We start from the raw sequence: 17,315 nt of genomic DNA on the forward strand, positions 1-17,315 counted from the left end.
TACTTGGTTTCCCTGTATTATCTGGAGTATTTTTCCCTGCTGAAGTACAATAAATTTGAAAACGTTAAAATCAGATTTATCTTATTTATCTACCGTTTGTTTAGCATGCACCGTCTTCTAAACAGAGGGTGAGTGAACTGTGTGTCTCTATGGTTTGGAGACAGATTTTTTTTTAAATTATTTTTTTTATATAAAATCCTACTTAGCACTGTAAGTCGTAAGACCATTATGGGTCTGCACTCAGCTGCACATAAATGCACCAGAGAATGAGAGGCTCAATAAATATCCTCTGATTCGATGAGGGTGTGTGTCCGGTGAGACTGGCTGCATGCACTTTCTATTGAGGGTAGCAATGAATCTTTCCATTGCTCTTAACGGATTTGCACTTCCAACTGCATATTGTTTAGAAGTAGACGCTTAGTTCGAGAACCTCCTTCTTGCCTTATACCATTGTTGTGAATGTTTGCACTGAAGAACAGCTTCCCACCCCCAGCAGATGCCCCCCTCCTTCCCCGCACCAAAATGTCTTTCACACATTGTTTAGCATCATTGTTAATTGGGCGTAATTTCCTAAACCGCTGCTCATAATTGCTTCGTGTCTGAATATTTTACTAATCAAGCAAGCTAACCATGAATGGAAACACACAGTTCTGTGGTCTGTTTTGCAACCCATGTTTGCCCCAACATGGGGAAAAGCAAAACAGATGATCCTGTGGAATTTTAAAACCCAGAAGAAAGCCCAACAATGCATCCCGTGGAGCCTCAGGCCACGGTCTGTACGCTGCTCACCATCACGCCATTAGCACTGAATTACAGCAGTGGGCTTTGAGCGTCCTTTCACGTGTAGGAGACTGATGGAGAGGCCCGAGGGATTGCTCAGCTAATGGGGAGTGTTGACATGTCTTCCTGGATAAATGTCTGTCTCCTTTCTTTTTCATGGCATCCATTTTTAAAGTCTTAAGGATGATCATGAAGCACTTCTCTTTCATGTAATGTCCATGGAAGCCAAATTAGCCTCAGAGTTTGCCTTTGCTATTGTTCTATTCTTACCGAGATGCCTTGTCTCAATCGAAGACTGTCCAGAGAACAAAGAAAGGCAGCATGACTAGCAACTTTCAAAGAACTTCATAAAGCTGGAGAGATGGCTCAGTGGGTAATGTATTTGACACCCAGCATGAGGGCCTGGATCCCTAACAACTCATATAAAAGCCAGTGGCTTGTCTCCTTAACCTCAGCAGTGGGGGCTGGAGGAGGGGGGAGAGGAGACTGGCCCATTTCCAGAACTTCCTGACCAGCCAGAACCACTAAACTGGTGGTTTTTCAGGTGCTTTGAGAGACTCTGTTGCAAAAAAATTAAGATAGAAAGCATCTAGCCTAATGTCAAGCACGTGCACATACAGATGCACACATGTAGTACAGCTCATATGCACACATAAGCACACACGCATTTCCCAATCTGTGTTTCTTTTACCATATGTTACCAATCAAGGACCAACGTCTGAACAATGGTGGGATCCATCTTAACTGACTTTCACTTAGCCCTCCCAGAAGCCAACCTGCCCTTCCATAAGTATACCCATGCGCAAAGCCACTGAATGTTCCAAGCCTGTTCTCCTGACCCAAGCCCTAGCTAGCACCCTTTGCCCTGCTTGGTGGAAACAAGAGCTTCCGAGCTGAGAGTGTCTGCTCAGTGAGGATGCTGTTTATGTAACTTATTTCAATAACATGCAGATGAACAGAGTCACACAAAGGAATAATTGATTTAAGAAGAACTGAGTTGAATACATGATGAAAAAGCGGATTCCTTTATAAAATATTGCCTGTGGGTTAGCGAGGAACAAGGTAATTATAAGAGCCTGCAAAAAGGGATAGGATGCGTAAAAAGGGAATGGCAGTCTAGTCCCTCTGTGGGTGTCAAACGAACGCTCCCCCCACTTTAAAGCAACTAAAACTGGAGCCTGGGGATGTGGGTTGTTTGGTAGGGTTGGTAGAATGTTTGCCTGTCACAGAGGAAGCCCTGTGTTCCCTCCTCATTGCGGTGTTAGCCAGGAATGGTGTCTCACACCCATAATCCCAGCCCTTGAGAGCTAGAGGCAGGAGGACCAGGGGTTCGAAGTCATCCTCAACTACTGAGCAAGTTTGAAGCCACCTTGGGCTGCACGAGACCCTGGCTCTTAAAGAGTAAATGAATAAAAAAGTAAAAAGAAAATTAAACCGTGGGGGGTTGGTTCGTTAATGTGACTTGTGTGAAACAGAAGCCGGAGAATTCTTTTCAGTAGGGCTTGTCTTATAAAAGAAAAAGAAAGTGTCCTTAGTCAGTACAGGTGCCTGTGAGGCTAGATGAAGGGTGGTGGATTTTCCAGGGTTGAGTTACATTGTGTGTTGGTTCTGGAAGCAGAGCTCAGGTCTTCAGTGAGAAGACAACCCTCCAGCACTTAGGTTTTAACTGAGTTGGATACAGCTGTTATGAGGTAAGCTTCCCTTTTCTCTCTGGTCAAGGATGAGAGTTTGTGCTTCAGTTGTAGCAGGAGCACAGGTGAGCTCTGACTCAGGCTGGTGTAGGAACCTAAGACCCTCCGGACCTTGTTTCTGTGTCAGCCTTAAGGCTGTGGTGCACCACACAAGTCCGACTTCCTTTTAGGTCACCCGGACTCATTATTGGAAGCCTCATCTCATCACAGTGCACTGGGTCTGAGTCAGACCTGCTCCAGGTCAGAAAAAAAAGCCTCCATTGACTTCCCGCACCCAACCTCATGACCAGGCCTGGCTTGCTCAGCTGACAGAGCCTGCTGTCCTGGGTCTTCAGGAGCCTGTACTGGGTCTTTGGGAACCAGTAGTGAGTGAGGGCCATTTCCCAGGCCTTGTAAGCGCCTCTTAGGATGAGAGCCTTTGCCTGAGGCTCAGGCGACACAGAAATGTGTTCTGGGACAGAAGGCCGAGATGAACTGTGCTGTCGCTGTGGTAGAAATGGTAAGTGTGACCACCGTTAACCCTTTAAAAGGAGGCTCCCAGCCCACCGGGCTCATTTCTCAGTCCCTTCCTTCTTCCTGACAGAACTGAACTGGAAGGAAATGGGTCCCTTCCCTGCTAAGTGCTGGCTCCAAAATACAGAAATACAAACGACCAGGCCCAGAGGCTCTGAGCAGGCCTAACTTATGTGTTCACTTGTTTTGCAAAGCCAACGTTACTGTGAATTATTCGGGCCAGTGGCTGCATGCGGTTGTGACCAAGTTTGTAGGGGAGGTGAGTTTCAAAATGGACAGTGAGAGAGATGTTAGAAAGGCTGGCCAACTGCTTGTGACCAGGCTGGCAATAAAAACCTCTCCAGTTCTCCCAAAAGTCAGAAGCAAAAAATCCGAAAAGTGCAGAGTCAAAAAGCCGCAGAGTGTGAAAGGCTTGAGAGGCAGTGTCACAGCTCACAACTTAGCTGGGACTCGCCCCCGGGCTGCTGCTTTTTCTTCTGTGTTCTTTTTACGTGCAGAAGTTCATTTGGGCAGATGCAGATCCAAATACACAGCAGACTTGTTACGTAATGAGTGCTAACCGTAAATGCACACCTTCAGGTGAGCCCGTGATCCAAGTACCATCTGAGAAATGGGCCCTGTGTAGCAAGTTAGCCTTCTCGGTTCCTCAAGGGATTGGGCACACACCCTTCTCTGTCTGTTTGGTCTCAGAAGAGAAAGCCAAACATGCACATTTGAACTTGGACTTTCACGTCTCCACTCCTTCAGAAAGATCTCTCGCAGCGCCCCCCCACCCCCACCCCAGCCAGAGTCCAATGGATGCTTGCGGAAGAGGCTCCTGTGCTAATGAGCTGGTATTGACAAGTGTGATAGATAGAGCCAGGTACTTAGCGAGAGCAGAGTTGACTGTGTTTTACAGCCTGTGTGCTTCTCTGTTTATTGCTTGTATTCTGTCATTAGGCAAACAGGTTCCTAATATAGCAAATCTCTCTAATCAGTAAAGCAGGGGAGAAAGGGACCAGAGCACATTAATTATGCCTGTTTGGCTGCAGCAGCCTGGACAGTCTGTGGCTATTGGATTGGGAGCTTCTTCTGGTTTTATTTCCTGGAGTTAGAGCGGAGAACAAACGGACAGCTTTTCTCCCGCATGGAGGAGAGCAGAGAAATGCTCCGTGCCCTGCTGGCTGACAGCTGCCTAAAAACCCGAGATTAAACACTGGCTTCTCCGCAGAGATGGAGTCCTGGGGCAGCAAAGGCCAGGCTCTGCATGCTCGCACTTTTAAGTCTCCGATTCCATAAACAGGCCAGGCATGCTGTTCACAGACCTGCGCTGTCCCCCAAGTCCTGCAGAGACCACTGTGGGCAGAAGCAGGTGGGGACTTGGCCGCCAGCTATAAATTACATGTGTGCCCCGTGTGCTGTGCACTGGAGTGCTGTTGGCACCAAGACTGGCTTTGCAAATGCTGATGGCTGGGGTGAAAGGCAGAGAGGGCCTCTCTGCCTCCAGGTACCAGAGGTTAACAGCATCTAATGCATTTATTAACCCTCTGGTGCCAGGGTCTGGTGAGGTCTGGCCTCCCAATTACAGAGCCCTGGAAATTCTATTATGTGACAAGCCTGGACTTGTTGATTACCGCCAGGGACAATTTTGTAACAGCTGCTGAGGGACAAAGCTTATGGAGACTCTAAAGGGCAAGTTCCTGGGCTGTCTGTCGATTTCTGGACTGTAGGGAAAACTCTCCCAGCGTCCACTCGCCCTTTTTTAACCCGTGAGATGAAAACCCTCAAGGTGCTGCATCTAGACGGTGGCATTTTACACCAAGCAGAGTCAGGAGGAGTCTTCGCCCGAATCACAGGACCAGGGATTAACTGATAGGAAACGCACTTCCACAAAGGTCATTAAATAATTAATTTTTTCCAGCCTACTGTAATAATCATTCACATTAACTGTTACGAAAACAGAATAGACTTTTCTTTCCTCCCTATTTTTAGAGATGTAGCCTGTGTTAGAGCCACTGAGTGCTACGTTAGTGTCCATGAAGGTGTGGACTGCCTAAGCCCCGAGTCAGGTGACTGTACGTCCCTTCGTTATCAGGTAGCAAGGGACCACAGCAGACCCTCATACCCTGTGTCAGCTTTTCTTTACGGACCTTGGCTTTACCAGTTTATACTTTGCTGATGAAAGCTGCTTTTCCACTTTTGATCTTAGTTTACTCTCTATCAAGTCTCAGGAGGTAGAGGTGTGTGTGTGTGTGTGTGTGTGTGTGTGTGTGTGTGTGTGTGTGTGTGTCTATGCGGTGTATTTGTCTGGGTGGTGTATGTGTTTGTCTGGGTAGTGTGTGGGGGGCTCTGTGGTGTGTGTGTGTGTGTGTGTGTGTGTGTGTGTCTATGCGGTGTATTTGTCTGGGTGGTGTATGTGTTTGTCTGGGTAGTATGTGTGTGTCTCTGTGGTGTGTGTGTCTGTGTTTGCTGTGTTTGTGTGGTTGTGTGTCTGTGTGTAGTCTGTGTGTATGGTGTGTGGTATGGGGGGGTTCTTTGTGTGTCTGTGGTGTGAGGGCATCTGTGTGTGTGATGTATGGGTCTGTGCATGTGATGTGTATGTGTCTCTGTGTTTGTGTGTGTGTGTGTGTGTGTGTGTGTGTGTGTGTGTGTGTGTGTGTCTTTTAACTTCCTTCATTCCATCTCAGTTTTCAGCAAATGAAGTAAGTCTTACTAGACAACCACTCAACAGCCGTTGGAATGGGGGACACCCTGCCATTTTACATGTGAATTCATCACAGCTGACTAGCATGACTGATTGTTTAATGATGTTTTGTTTTTTTTTTTTAAAAAAAAAACATTCAGGATGAAAATCAACATGTAGAGTTAAGTGGTTTCTGGGGCTTGTAGAATGGGCTTTAAGGCCCATATTTTCTTACGGAGGCCCTGGGTCTGCAGTGTATGTTTTCTGATCCTCAAAGGTCACTGGGACTCATGCTGAATACAAAATGCCTAACCTTGCATCCAACCGCTGTTCACATCTGTGAGTCTCGTTCTGCGCCTCTGCCTGCCCATCACATGCGGCCTGGGTTCTAGACAACCCTTGGTCTGTAGCTAATTCCAGGGTCTGCATGGGCCCTTTGGCCTGTATCTTATCAGTGAGGGATTTAAAGCATCTCACGTCTGGGTGCAGTCTTTGTGATTTTATTGTCCAAGATCCATCTGCCTTCACCTTCTCCCTAGGGCCACACACCTTACAGTGTCCCCTGCTAGGTTTGGGTAGATCCTGCCAGACTTCCGTGTTCACCCTGCTCACACTCCTGGTGATATCCTCAGTCAGTACCTGCTGAGTGTTTTCTGAAAGCAGGGTTTATGAGCCTACCTTGGCCTGTGGAAACCCAAGCCTCTTAGTGCAGTGCTGGGAAAGCTACCATGGGAAACCTCTCTAAGTTGGGCGGCATATTCTCACTTGGATTCAGCATTTTGTGTAGTTATGCCCACCAGGATGGCCCTGCAGGCTACAGGCTAACGTTAGAGAGATACATAGAATGCTATTTTGGGGACAGGGGCCCCCTGGTGGGACAGCCTTGGGGATACTCTTAAGTGTCTTTTCCAGAGCCAGTATATCATCACTGCAGCCATTCTCTGAGTAAAGACAATAGCTGGCAGTTTAGGTGTGGGTGTGTTGACCTGTTAGACACATTTTATTTTGTGTGGGTCCTCAGTGATGGGCATGGAAAACCATGAGGACACCCAAGAAGACGCAGCCCTTTCTGGTGAGCTCCTGGAATTCCCATCATAATTATTTAATCATGGGAGCCGTCTCCTAAGGCTGTCCCAGGTTCCGCAGTGACAGGGATACAGTGACAGAACCATAGATGACAAGTTTGCTGAGCATATCCCAAGCTCACTGGTGCTTGTCAGGTGACAGGGAGAGAGGGCAGGCACCCAGCTGCAGGCTCTTGGGGACTGCAGTGGTCCCCTGGGGTGCTGCTGCTATACTGTGCCCACACTACAGAAAAAGCTTAAGGCCACACTGTATCACAGCCCACAGGTCCTTCTGCATCCCCAAACCAGTCAGTGAATGGATTAGTTATGCATAGGCCCTCAGAGGGGATTTTGTCTTTGTATCTTATGGCCCGGTGAAGAAAAGGCAGAGTGGAATGTTACAGGCCCATTTGGGTGTCTGGGCACAATTCCAAACTTGACTAGGAATAAAACGTGGTCCTCTACACATCAGTCTCCGTAGGTAGCAGAGCAGCGGGTCGGGCGTCCTATTATTATAGATTAAAAGTAGGCTTTCGAGTAAGTGTAATTCCGCTTCCAATTTCCCCTCTGATCTTCTTATACATAACATTTAGTGACCTTTGAACAGCCTGGGGATGCTTCACAGTGTCTTGTTCTTGAAGCCTGTTTAAAGGTTTCTATTTCGTATTCACTGCTGGCATATGCAAATATAGGTAAAGATTATGAAGCTTTCCCAGCAGCATTATGGTCAACAAATTACTCCTCGGGTGAGCCTGCTGTCGTTTTAGCCTTGTGCATCTTCCATGAGTCATGGCGGTTCACAGTATACAGGCAGCGTGCTAATGTCATGCCCTCGGAGCTGGCTGCTCAGGTACTCTTCATTTCAAAGGTGCTGACTCTTCACCAGAGTTTGCCTTCCTGACAGACAAGCTCCCCATGGGTGTCAAAGGCTGCTGTTGTTGGGGTTGAGGGTGGGTGTCATGGATTTTGTGGATTTTGGGGAGGGCAGAGACTGAAGAAAGACTTGAAAGAGCATACTTTTGTAGAACCACAGAGTCTTGGTTACATCCTGGCTTATGAATACCTGGGCCATTTGATTTCTCTGGGCTTAAATTGTCCATGTTTGTAAAATGAGTGTCGTACTGACAGGGTAGTTTACAAGGTTTGTTCATTGCAGTTGTCTGAGTAGTGGAAACGCCCCTTCCACTGAATCCTCAGGTGAAAGCCCGGTGGGCGAGTTGGTCCAGCTAAGAAGAAAAGAATTTAAGGCCTTCACTGCCAAGCTTCTAGCAACTACATTGGAATCAGTTTTTGAATTTTGGGGTCTCTTAGTTGCTGTCCTATTGCTGAAGAGCCAACATGACCAAAGCAACTTAATGAAAGGAAGCATTTACTTAGGGACTTGGTTACAGTTTGAGAAAGTTAGTCTATGACGATCATGGGGGGGACCATGGTGGCTGAAAACTTCACATCCTGATCTGCAGGCAGAGACACAGAGACAGACAGAGACCGAGAGTCAGACAGACAGACACAGAGAGAGAGAGAGAGAGAGAGAGAGAGAGAGAGAGAGAGAGAGAGAGAGAGAACAGACACAGAGACAGACAGAGAGACACAGACAGAGACAGACAGACAAGGAGGTCTGGTGTGGACTTTTGAAACCTCAAAGCCCACCTCCACTCTCGCACCTTCTCCAACAAGGCTATACTGCCTAACTTTCCTAAAACAGTTCACCATCTAGGAACCAAAACATTCAAAGACATGAGACTATGGGGGGGGGGCATTCTTACTCAAACTACCACAGGGTCTGTAGGGTTATGTGCTTCCTGGAGGGTATCCATCTGAGAGTCCCTCACTGTGCTCTGACTCCAACTGTGGAATTGTTGGCCAGGAAACAAGCAGCCCCATGAGCCCAGAGACCGAATTCTTTCTGGTTTTTCTCTCCCCCATCCTGGTGCCGGTGACGCTCATCGGGGAAACAGTAAGAGCTCCTTGCTGTTTGTTGACTGGGGCAGGGAGTTGGCAAATCAGCAAAGGAAGAGGTTTCCAGGATTCTCTGTTACAAATATGCAGGCGTGTCTGTTGTGATGTTTTAAAGTAGCACTTTCCCCAAATTAACACCCAGAAAGATAAATGAGTCACCACTTCAAAGCTGCTCCTTCAGTGTCCCGGCTCTGCCTGTGCAATCCCTGAGACAGCTTACCAGTGACAGGTAGCTGCTGAGCTCTGAATTAGGGCATCCCTGAACGGAGACACGCAGGGTCAGAGAGTGTATTTTGAAGACCCGAGAAGAAAGAATGCCAAATATCTCATTAATTTCTTATATTGATTCCACGTTCAGATGATAATACAGTTGGTTAAATAAAATATATAATTAAAATTAACCTTACCTGCTACCTCTTTATCAGGCAGGCACTTGAACGTTGTAAATTACGGATGGGGCTCACAGTCGTGGCTCCTATATTTATCATCTGGCCCTGCCCTAGACTGTTGATTAATGGATCACAATTAATTACTCTTCCCTATTATGTCTGAATGCTTTTTTCCCTCCTTTGTCTCTCTCCAGGCTCAGAAGCTGAAATCCAATGTGTCGGGTAGCACACACCTCTGTCTTTCTGATGTAAGTGACATCTCTCTTTGTGTTGCTTTATAGAGATGTAGACTTTGGAAGTGGGTAATATAACACATAATATTTGAAGGCCGATAAGGTCCTGGGTCCAGAAAAGACCTCATCAGACTCCACATTGACTTGCCTTCGGAGGAGAGTGCAGAATTAAGAAGATTCACGGCAAAGTTAGAACTAAACGTACAGCTGTGATCTTTACCAGAAAGTCGGCCTCGGCTCTAAGCCCATTGTTCCGTGCTAGGAGACTCTGAGATTCTGTGAAACCTCGGGTGGGTTGGTTAGGGATTCAGAAAAGGGCTCTGGCAACAGTCTGTCCCTGACAGTCATTCTGATCCATCTGTCTCTCCATGCGCTCCCCCTCCCCAGACAGTTCTTCATGCCTTCCTTGCCCGGTGGGGGAAGAGTCAGAAAGAAGCCAAGAGGTCAGAACTGTTAGGTGGTCTAGAAAAAGACATAAAAACCGTGACAACAACCCACCCCCGGGTTTTAAACATTCCCCATCAGAAAGAACGTATGATGGATGAAACAGCAAGCATTGGCTAGCAGTTGATTCAAAGGATCCACGTCTTACCAAAGTTCATGGTCCAGTCCCATAAAACTAAAAGTTAGCCAGTTTAATCTCAGCGGTTAACACTCGGGCGAGCTTTATGTGAGGGGGGCTGGCCATTAGGGAGAGGGGAAGTGGGACTTAGAGAGCATGTGTAAAATCCAGCATGAGGGAGTGGGCACGTGCTGTGGCTGATAATGAAACATTCTTTCTTACAGAGTGATTTCGGAAAGGATGGTCTCGCTGGTGCCTCCAGCCACATAACCACAAAATCAATGGCTGCTCCTCCCAGCTGCGGTCTGAGCTCACTGCCGGTGCTGATGCTCACCGCCCTTGCTGCCCTGTTATCTGTATCGTTGGCAGAAACGTCGTAGCTGCATCCGGGAAAACAGTATGAAAAGACAAAAGAAAACCAAGTATTCTGTCCCTGTCCTCTTGTATATCTGAAAATCCAGTTTTAAAAGCTCCGTTGAGAAGCAGTTTCACCCAACTGGAACTCTTTCCTTGTTTTTAAGAAAGCTTGTGGCCCTCAGGGGCTTCTGTTGAAGAACTGCTACAGGGCTAATTCCAAACCCATAAGGCTCTGGGGCGTGGTGCGGCTTAAGGGGACCATTTGCAACCTGGACTGTAAAGCGAGCTGGGCTTATCATGTGTTTGATGGTGATGATGGTAGTGGTGATGATGATGGTAATTTTAACAGCTTGAACCCTGTTCTCTCTACTGGCTAGGAACAGGAGATACTATTGATAAAGATTCTCCCATGTCTTACTCAGCAGCATTGCATTCTGAAGACAGGACCGCAGCCTAATGTGGATGACAAGTGGAGGTTGGCCTCAAGAGTGGACTTGGCAGACTCTACCTTGTAGTAATGTTCACCTTTCCATGTATGGTCTCCACAGAGTGTTTATGTATTTACAGACCGTTCTGTGATCCCCCAACAACAACAACCACAAATTCCCTGGTCACCTCCAAATGTAACCGGTCCTTTAGCCCAGTAGAGGAGGGTGGGTGTGGCCCTGGCACAGCTCCCGGATTGTTGACGGGCACTCTCCTGAGCTTTGCTTGAGTGAGAAGCTGAATGTAGCTGAAAGTCAACTCTTCTTACACTTCTTACTGCTTCGTACACTTACGAGGTCACATATAGAACAAACATCACCAACTATTAGCTTACCGTTAGCTTCCCAACTATTAGCTTTCTACGTTTTGAAAGCAGCATTGCTGACCCCATGTTTTAATGATGGTTTAATACACGCAGCCCTTTCCTCTCATCAGTAACACTAGCTCTAACATCAACTTCATGCATGTGGCCCTCAAAAGCAGGCCCCAAGAAGCCCAGTTCTTTAGGAGAAAGCTGCGTCCTGTTTCTGTGGACAGGCAGGAGGGAACAGAGCAGCCTGCCCGTGGTGTCTTTATCTGTTTTGAAATCAAGGCTGCCTGTGTGTAAGGAATGGTTCAATTCTTACAAAGGGTGCCACTGTTGACGCCACAACTGGCAGTTGGTCTAGCTCCAGGACACCGGTTTCCATGTTGCCTGGCAAAGACAGCTTTGATTGGGACTGGCTGGCCACAAGGGATGGGATGAAGATGTGCTGCCCTCTCTTTCCAAGTTGAGCCCTGCCAGGGCACATGGAAGTATCTTTGCTCCTGACCACAACGTAGAACAGCTTGGATTCAAGGTCATCAAGCGTCTCCTGTACATTGCTCTGTGACCTTCATAACAGACTGTCCCGCGCAAAAGGAACGGCAGTTTATGGATCTAGAATGGGAGCACAGGGTCTGGAAAGGTGAACCGATTGGCAAAATACACAGAACAGGAGGGAGAGTCTCGAGCCGAGACATCTTGCTTACTAGCCACACGCCATCTCCTGGAGCCCTCCTCCTGACCTGGGCAGACCCTTGGGTGTATAGCTAAAGACCTCTTTAATGTTCAGGTTCAGAATCTGTAAATGGTTGCGTACTGGCAACCATGTTTCCTGAAAACTGAACAAAGGAGAGGAGAATCTTCCCTCCATTGAGCCTTGAAAAGTATGACTGGCTCTCACCCTCCCACAGAGCAGGGAGCCCTGGTGCACACAGTCTCCTGATATCCTCCCTGCTCTCTGAGGTTTGCCTTGGGAGAAAATGATTCACCTCGGGAGGGGACGCTTTGGTGTCTGAAGTACGTTTATATCGAAATGTTAATGAATACCAATGTAAAATACTCAATAGCAACCTTTCTTCCCTTCACAATGTTTTCGAGGGGAATGCATCCAACATCCAAGTGTACCTGGTCAGTGGGAAGTTCCATGAAGACTCATACATTGAATAAACATATTCGATGTGCCGAAACAGAATGCCAGTCATGAATGGGAGCATATCTCCTAGTGAGCCTACTTTTGTTTTAATTAAGGTATATGCATGTATCTTCACTGGACTAATTGCATAAAGGTCTGGTTGGATGTGATCCACCATAGTATACTGCAGCTGTAATTAGCTCCAGAGGACCAGAGAGGAAACAGGAGCCCTGTGCTAACAAGGGCAGCCTTCAGCAAGAACTCATAGATAGGCAACATACAAATTAAACTTTGAAAAGCTCTGTCACCAGTAAAAAGCGCATTTCCTTTCAGAGATAAAGGCATATCAGAGTTATCAAGTCCTCGATTTGAAAACATGTCACTGATTAAATAAAACAGTGGGAAGGGCCTCATTAGCAAAACCGTCCATTTTGCTGTGGCCTCAGACCGATGCTGCGCACTCGCCAAAGCGATTTGTCTCAAGACTTGAACAGGGAAACATGGCGGCCTTTTATGCTCTCGACTTCCTCTCGGAGCCCTGCCCAGTGAGTGGAAGTGATTCCCTACTTCCTGCCCCTCTGCTTTCGCTGGTCACAGACACAGGTTTCATCTGCTGAGGTTGGGTTCCTTGCAGAAAGTCCTTTGTGAAGCTGATTTTGCCATCCTAACGGACAGTTGTGCACTATGTCAGGGAGAGACAGAGGTGACAGAGCCACGTTGAGCAGAAGCACATTCATTCTGTTTGAACTTGAATGCCCTTGATCAGATGGTGTTTGAGAGTCTTTTTAGGGGAGCACACGAGAGGAGAAGCGCACAACAGAGAGGGGACTCGGAATGTTGACTGTTTATTTTCACACCTCTTTTTTTTAAACCTCAAGTAGAAAAAGTAGACATTGAAGATTGCAGAGGTTATTTTTCATCAAGTAAAGCAAATTTTATCTAGACGTAATTGGAGGGTGGTTTCCACATTATTTTTTAAGGCAACTCCATAGTTTGTAGCTAAACAGAAAGGACTTAGTAGTTATAGCTTCAGGTTCATCCAAACACAGCACAAGGACCCTCCAGAGCCCCGAGTTTAATGTGTGTGTGTTGTACAGAGCTGTTTTTGCCTGTATGCCAAGGCTGGCTCATTCTCAGCTGCACCACATTTCCCATGAGCCTCCTTGTCTCTAAATCAGACACCCCCAAACACCCCATCTGCTGGGTCAGCGAAATGAGAAAGGGTGGAAGTGTGTTTGGATCTCTTTGTAGGAAAAGAGACATAAAAGCTGGGGAGGGGGCTAATATAATTATCAAATTATTTCCTTAGATTCCAACATAAACCTGCTTCAGTTATTACTTAACAAAATAGTGGACTCGGAGGACTATTGTTTGGAACGTAAGCCTTTATTCATATAGTCAGACATGCATGGCTTATTTGAATCAAAGTGCAGAGCAGAGAGGGTTGCTTAAATGAGTCCATGTTCTGGCTTTCGGATGCTGCTCTTGGTCTCTTGGAGATCCACGCCCCTGCTCTCTGCTGTTCTGACTGTGCTTTTAACCTAAGCAAATGAGACCATGGGAGGCCCATTTTTGTAGGAAGCAGTGGCAACAGATGGAAATGAATGGCCATCATCTGGGCACCATGACACCGAGTTACCCTGAGCTCACAGGATTTGGAGAAGTGAAGCAAAATCCAGGTGCAACAGGAGTCATGGTGGGTCCCTCTCTCTGCTGATGTTTCTTATTGATAGGTAGGCACTTAAAAAGGAAAAATAGCCAGTGTCCTGAAATAGCAGAAGGTCCTCTATAGAGAGGGCACTAGAATTAGTGTCTGGGTGACTAATGGAGGCTTTTGGTTTTTAGAAACTAAAGTAAAAGGCCAAGGGATGTGTCTGGATAACCCTAGAAGCTGTATTTCTCTCTTATCCCGAGCAAGGAATCTCACATCTGACAGGTCCTGAGCTTGACACGGCTTTTTTTATTGAACAAGTTTAAATCTGTTGTCTAGGGCTCTTCATGAAGAACTGTTAACTCGGAATAATAGTCTTACTGCAGAAGCCTTATTCCCATGGGGTTTGCAACCGCCTGTGTCCCTGGAGTGTACCCTTCAGGACTCTGATTTCCCAAGGAGAGATGTCTTAAGGTGCATTTGGTTCTGTTACCTTCCAGTCACTTACCGAAGCCTCTGTGCCTACCTTTTCTGTTATTGCCCCCTCCCATCTATTCTTCACCTGCCACTCTAAGCTCAATGCTGCCAAAATCCAGCCGTGTTCTATCAGATGCTCATTTTGTGGAAGAAGACATGTCTCGGGAGCCAGATGATGAGAGCCTCAAGTCAGACACACGTTCCCCTACCCCTCTGTTGAGATCCCTCTCTTCCACTGGTACTCTGCCTCCTACACCCTCTTGGGGATCCCTGTGATGTCTTTGGGGCTCTCTGATAGTCCATACTTTCTCCCAGAGGCAGCTCAGGTGGCTGATCATCTAGATACACCACCTGCATTTCTGATGAGTCCTGGGACCCAGCCCAGAGGGGTGGGGAAGGCACAGGAACCCAGTTCCAATAAACTTCCTGCAGAGTGCAGCAGCCTGCTGATAGTCATCAAGGCCCCAGAAGCCCCTGAGGTCTGTCTCCAAGCTCATTTGACCAACGCAGCTGTGACTTCGGCTGTCTGCCTCTGGCAGGTGCCGGTGTCAGCATCTTGTCCCACTGCCATGAGGAGGAGTTCATTTTTACTCAAGGGCAGTTGCCAAGCTCAGCACCAGCATCAATAGAAGGGATTCTCTGGGTTTTCTCACTTCACAGTCTGGAACTTTCTTTTTTTTTTTTTTTTTTTTTTTTTTGGTTCTTTTTTGGAGCTGGGGACCCAACCCAGGGCCTTATGCTTCCTAGGCAAGCGCTCTACCACTGAGCTAAATCCCAACCCCTCACAGTCTGGAACTTTCTTACCCGTCCCCACTTCCACTTACATTTTTTAGAAGATGCCAGGAACCTGACCAGAGACTGACAGTTTCAGTTGAACACCGCTGCTCCCAGCTTGTTGCCTTCCTTTGTAGGTACAGCCCGTAATAGGTACTTTTAAAATACCTGTTGCCCCACACCAAGAGGCTTCATTCTGCCCCATGGCAGCAGTAACTGTCCAGCCACATAGCTGCGCTGGCCTTGAATGACACTTTCAGTAGACTATTATTACAATACTGAGGATATTGAGGTTGCCCTGGGTCCAGGAAGGCGATCAGATACCCATGTCTCCTGCCAAGAACTGAGACATAAACACGCATCCTCAGAGGGACTGCATGCCCCAGCTAATCCCAACAGATTCATGTCTGCTAGACCAGTGAGCGTAGAGACATTTTAATCTTCATTAAATCTTGCCAGTTGGTGAAATTCTTCAACTTGATGCCCTCTTTATAATATGTGGACTATGGACATGGTCTCCAAGAGACTTGTCTCAGTACCTGTCTGGACACAGCAAAGCTGCCTGCAGTCTGAGCCTCAAATGTCCATGAGCTTGGCTGTACAGGTGTGCCAATGAGGAGGTCACAGTGGTCTGAGCCAGCTTAGGTGTTACGGAAGAAGGGACTCTAGAGCTGCTTTGGCTGGGGATAGCAAAAAGCAGGACTTCTCTTAAAATTGTTTTAGTTAGCATACAAAATAACGGGTCTCATGATTACATCACCATGGCTCAAGGGTCTCATGATTACATCACCATGGCTCAAGGGTCTCATGATTACATCACCATGGCTCATGGGTCTCATGATTGCATCATCATAGTTCATGGGTCTCATGATTACATCACCATGGCTCATGGGTCTCATGATTACATCATCATAGCTCATGGGTCTCATGATTACATCATCATAGCTCATGGGTCTCATGATTACATCACCATGGCTCATGGGTTCATGATTACATCATCATAGCTCATGGGTTTCATCATTTCATCACAGCTCATGGGTTTCATCACTACATCAGTATAGCTAATGGACCTCATGATTACATCATCACCCACAATCATCCTGTTGACAAGTTTTTCAGACCACTTTCTCTCTGCTGTCCCTCCCAATCTCACAGATGATCTTTATCAGGGTCTGTATAAATAGCAAAAATCTGAATGTGTACAAGGGACACTGATGTCTACCGTGTGTACCACAGGGCCCCAAAGTTCAAGTGAATTGGGATGAAGAATAGAAAACCTAATGGATGCCCTACTATAGGAAACCTAGACGGTTCAGTTTTGTTTTGTTTTGTTTTGCAGTAGTAAATTATGGTCACCATGATGATCATGGTGGTGATTGTTGCAAAAACAGGTAGAGGCAACCTCTCTCTCCCATCTCCTCCTCACCCAGGAAGGGCTGTTAGGTGTATGGTCCAGCATCAGCCTCATCTTCTAGGCATGAAAAGTGTTTGATCTGAATTTGGGGTTTATTTGGGGTTTTACTGCTCAGGTGTAGCTGATAATATTTCTGAAGAGTGGGGGAGAGGGAGAGGGGAAGAGGGGAGAGAGAGAGAGAGAGAGAGAGAGATAGAGAGAGAGAGACAGAGACAGAGACAGAGACACAGACAGACAGACAGACAGACAGACAGGCGGTAAAAGCAACTCACAAACACCCTGCCTTCTCTGGCTGTGGTCTTACTGCAGTCAAGCACTTCTGCTGTGATTTTCTGGATTCAGAAAGAGCTGACGTCCTCAGAGAGCTGAAAATCCAGAGCCTTGCAGCTTTCCTAATTATCTGTCTTTTCTCTCTTCTCCATCACCCAGGGGACACGAAACACTGCTCATCACACAGCCTGCTTGAAAGAGTTTCCTGTCTTGTGCACATTATCCCTTGATATTGAAATTATTTTCTCTGTTTAATCCGGCTCCTGCTGAGAAGCTGTGTGGGATTTAGGGTGCAGGGTTTTCTCTTGTACTTTCCAGTGGGGTTGCACTTAACCTGAGGGTAGGTCTCAGCCGCTGCTGTTCTGTTTCATGCAGAAGACAGCTTCTGATCCAGGGAATATTTTCAGAATTCTGACCCGATCAAGGGTCCCAACGCCGGACTCCTCAGAGCTAGGGTGAGAAGGGCAGGCTTGGTTAAGAAGTCTCAGGTTAGGAGAGGGTCACATTCTTTGGGCATCTGTGTTACCTTGTGTTTCCAGGGTTTTCCACACAGAGGAAGGAAGGGGTACTAAGTGTCAGCTCTCCTGAAGACGACTG

At 47.0% G+C, this 17,315-nt stretch overlaps 1 protein-coding gene across 7 annotated transcripts in view; it reads left to right on the top strand.

The window, feature by feature from the left end:
• Positions 1-12,187, top strand: part of Gfra1 (GDNF family receptor alpha 1) — a 226,429-nt gene extending 214,242 nt beyond the window's left edge. For all 7 annotated transcript variants that reach the window (XM_032892238.1, XM_032892239.1, XM_032892237.1 and 4 more), the window contains 2 exons: positions 9,253-9,306; positions 10,078-12,187. In XM_032892238.1, coding sequence (XP_032748129.1) covers positions 9,253-9,306; positions 10,078-10,233 — 210 coding nt within the window. In that variant the 3' untranslated portion in view covers positions 10,234-12,187. The remainder of the gene's footprint in view (positions 1-9,252; positions 9,307-10,077) is intronic.
• Positions 12,188-17,315: the final 5,128 nt, after the last annotated feature.

The sequence above is a fragment of the Rattus rattus genome, chromosome 2 (genome assembly GCF_011064425.1).
Source record: "Rattus rattus isolate New Zealand chromosome 2, Rrattus_CSIRO_v1, whole genome shotgun sequence".
NCBI classification, from domain to species: domain Eukaryota; kingdom Metazoa; phylum Chordata; class Mammalia; order Rodentia; family Muridae; genus Rattus; species Rattus rattus.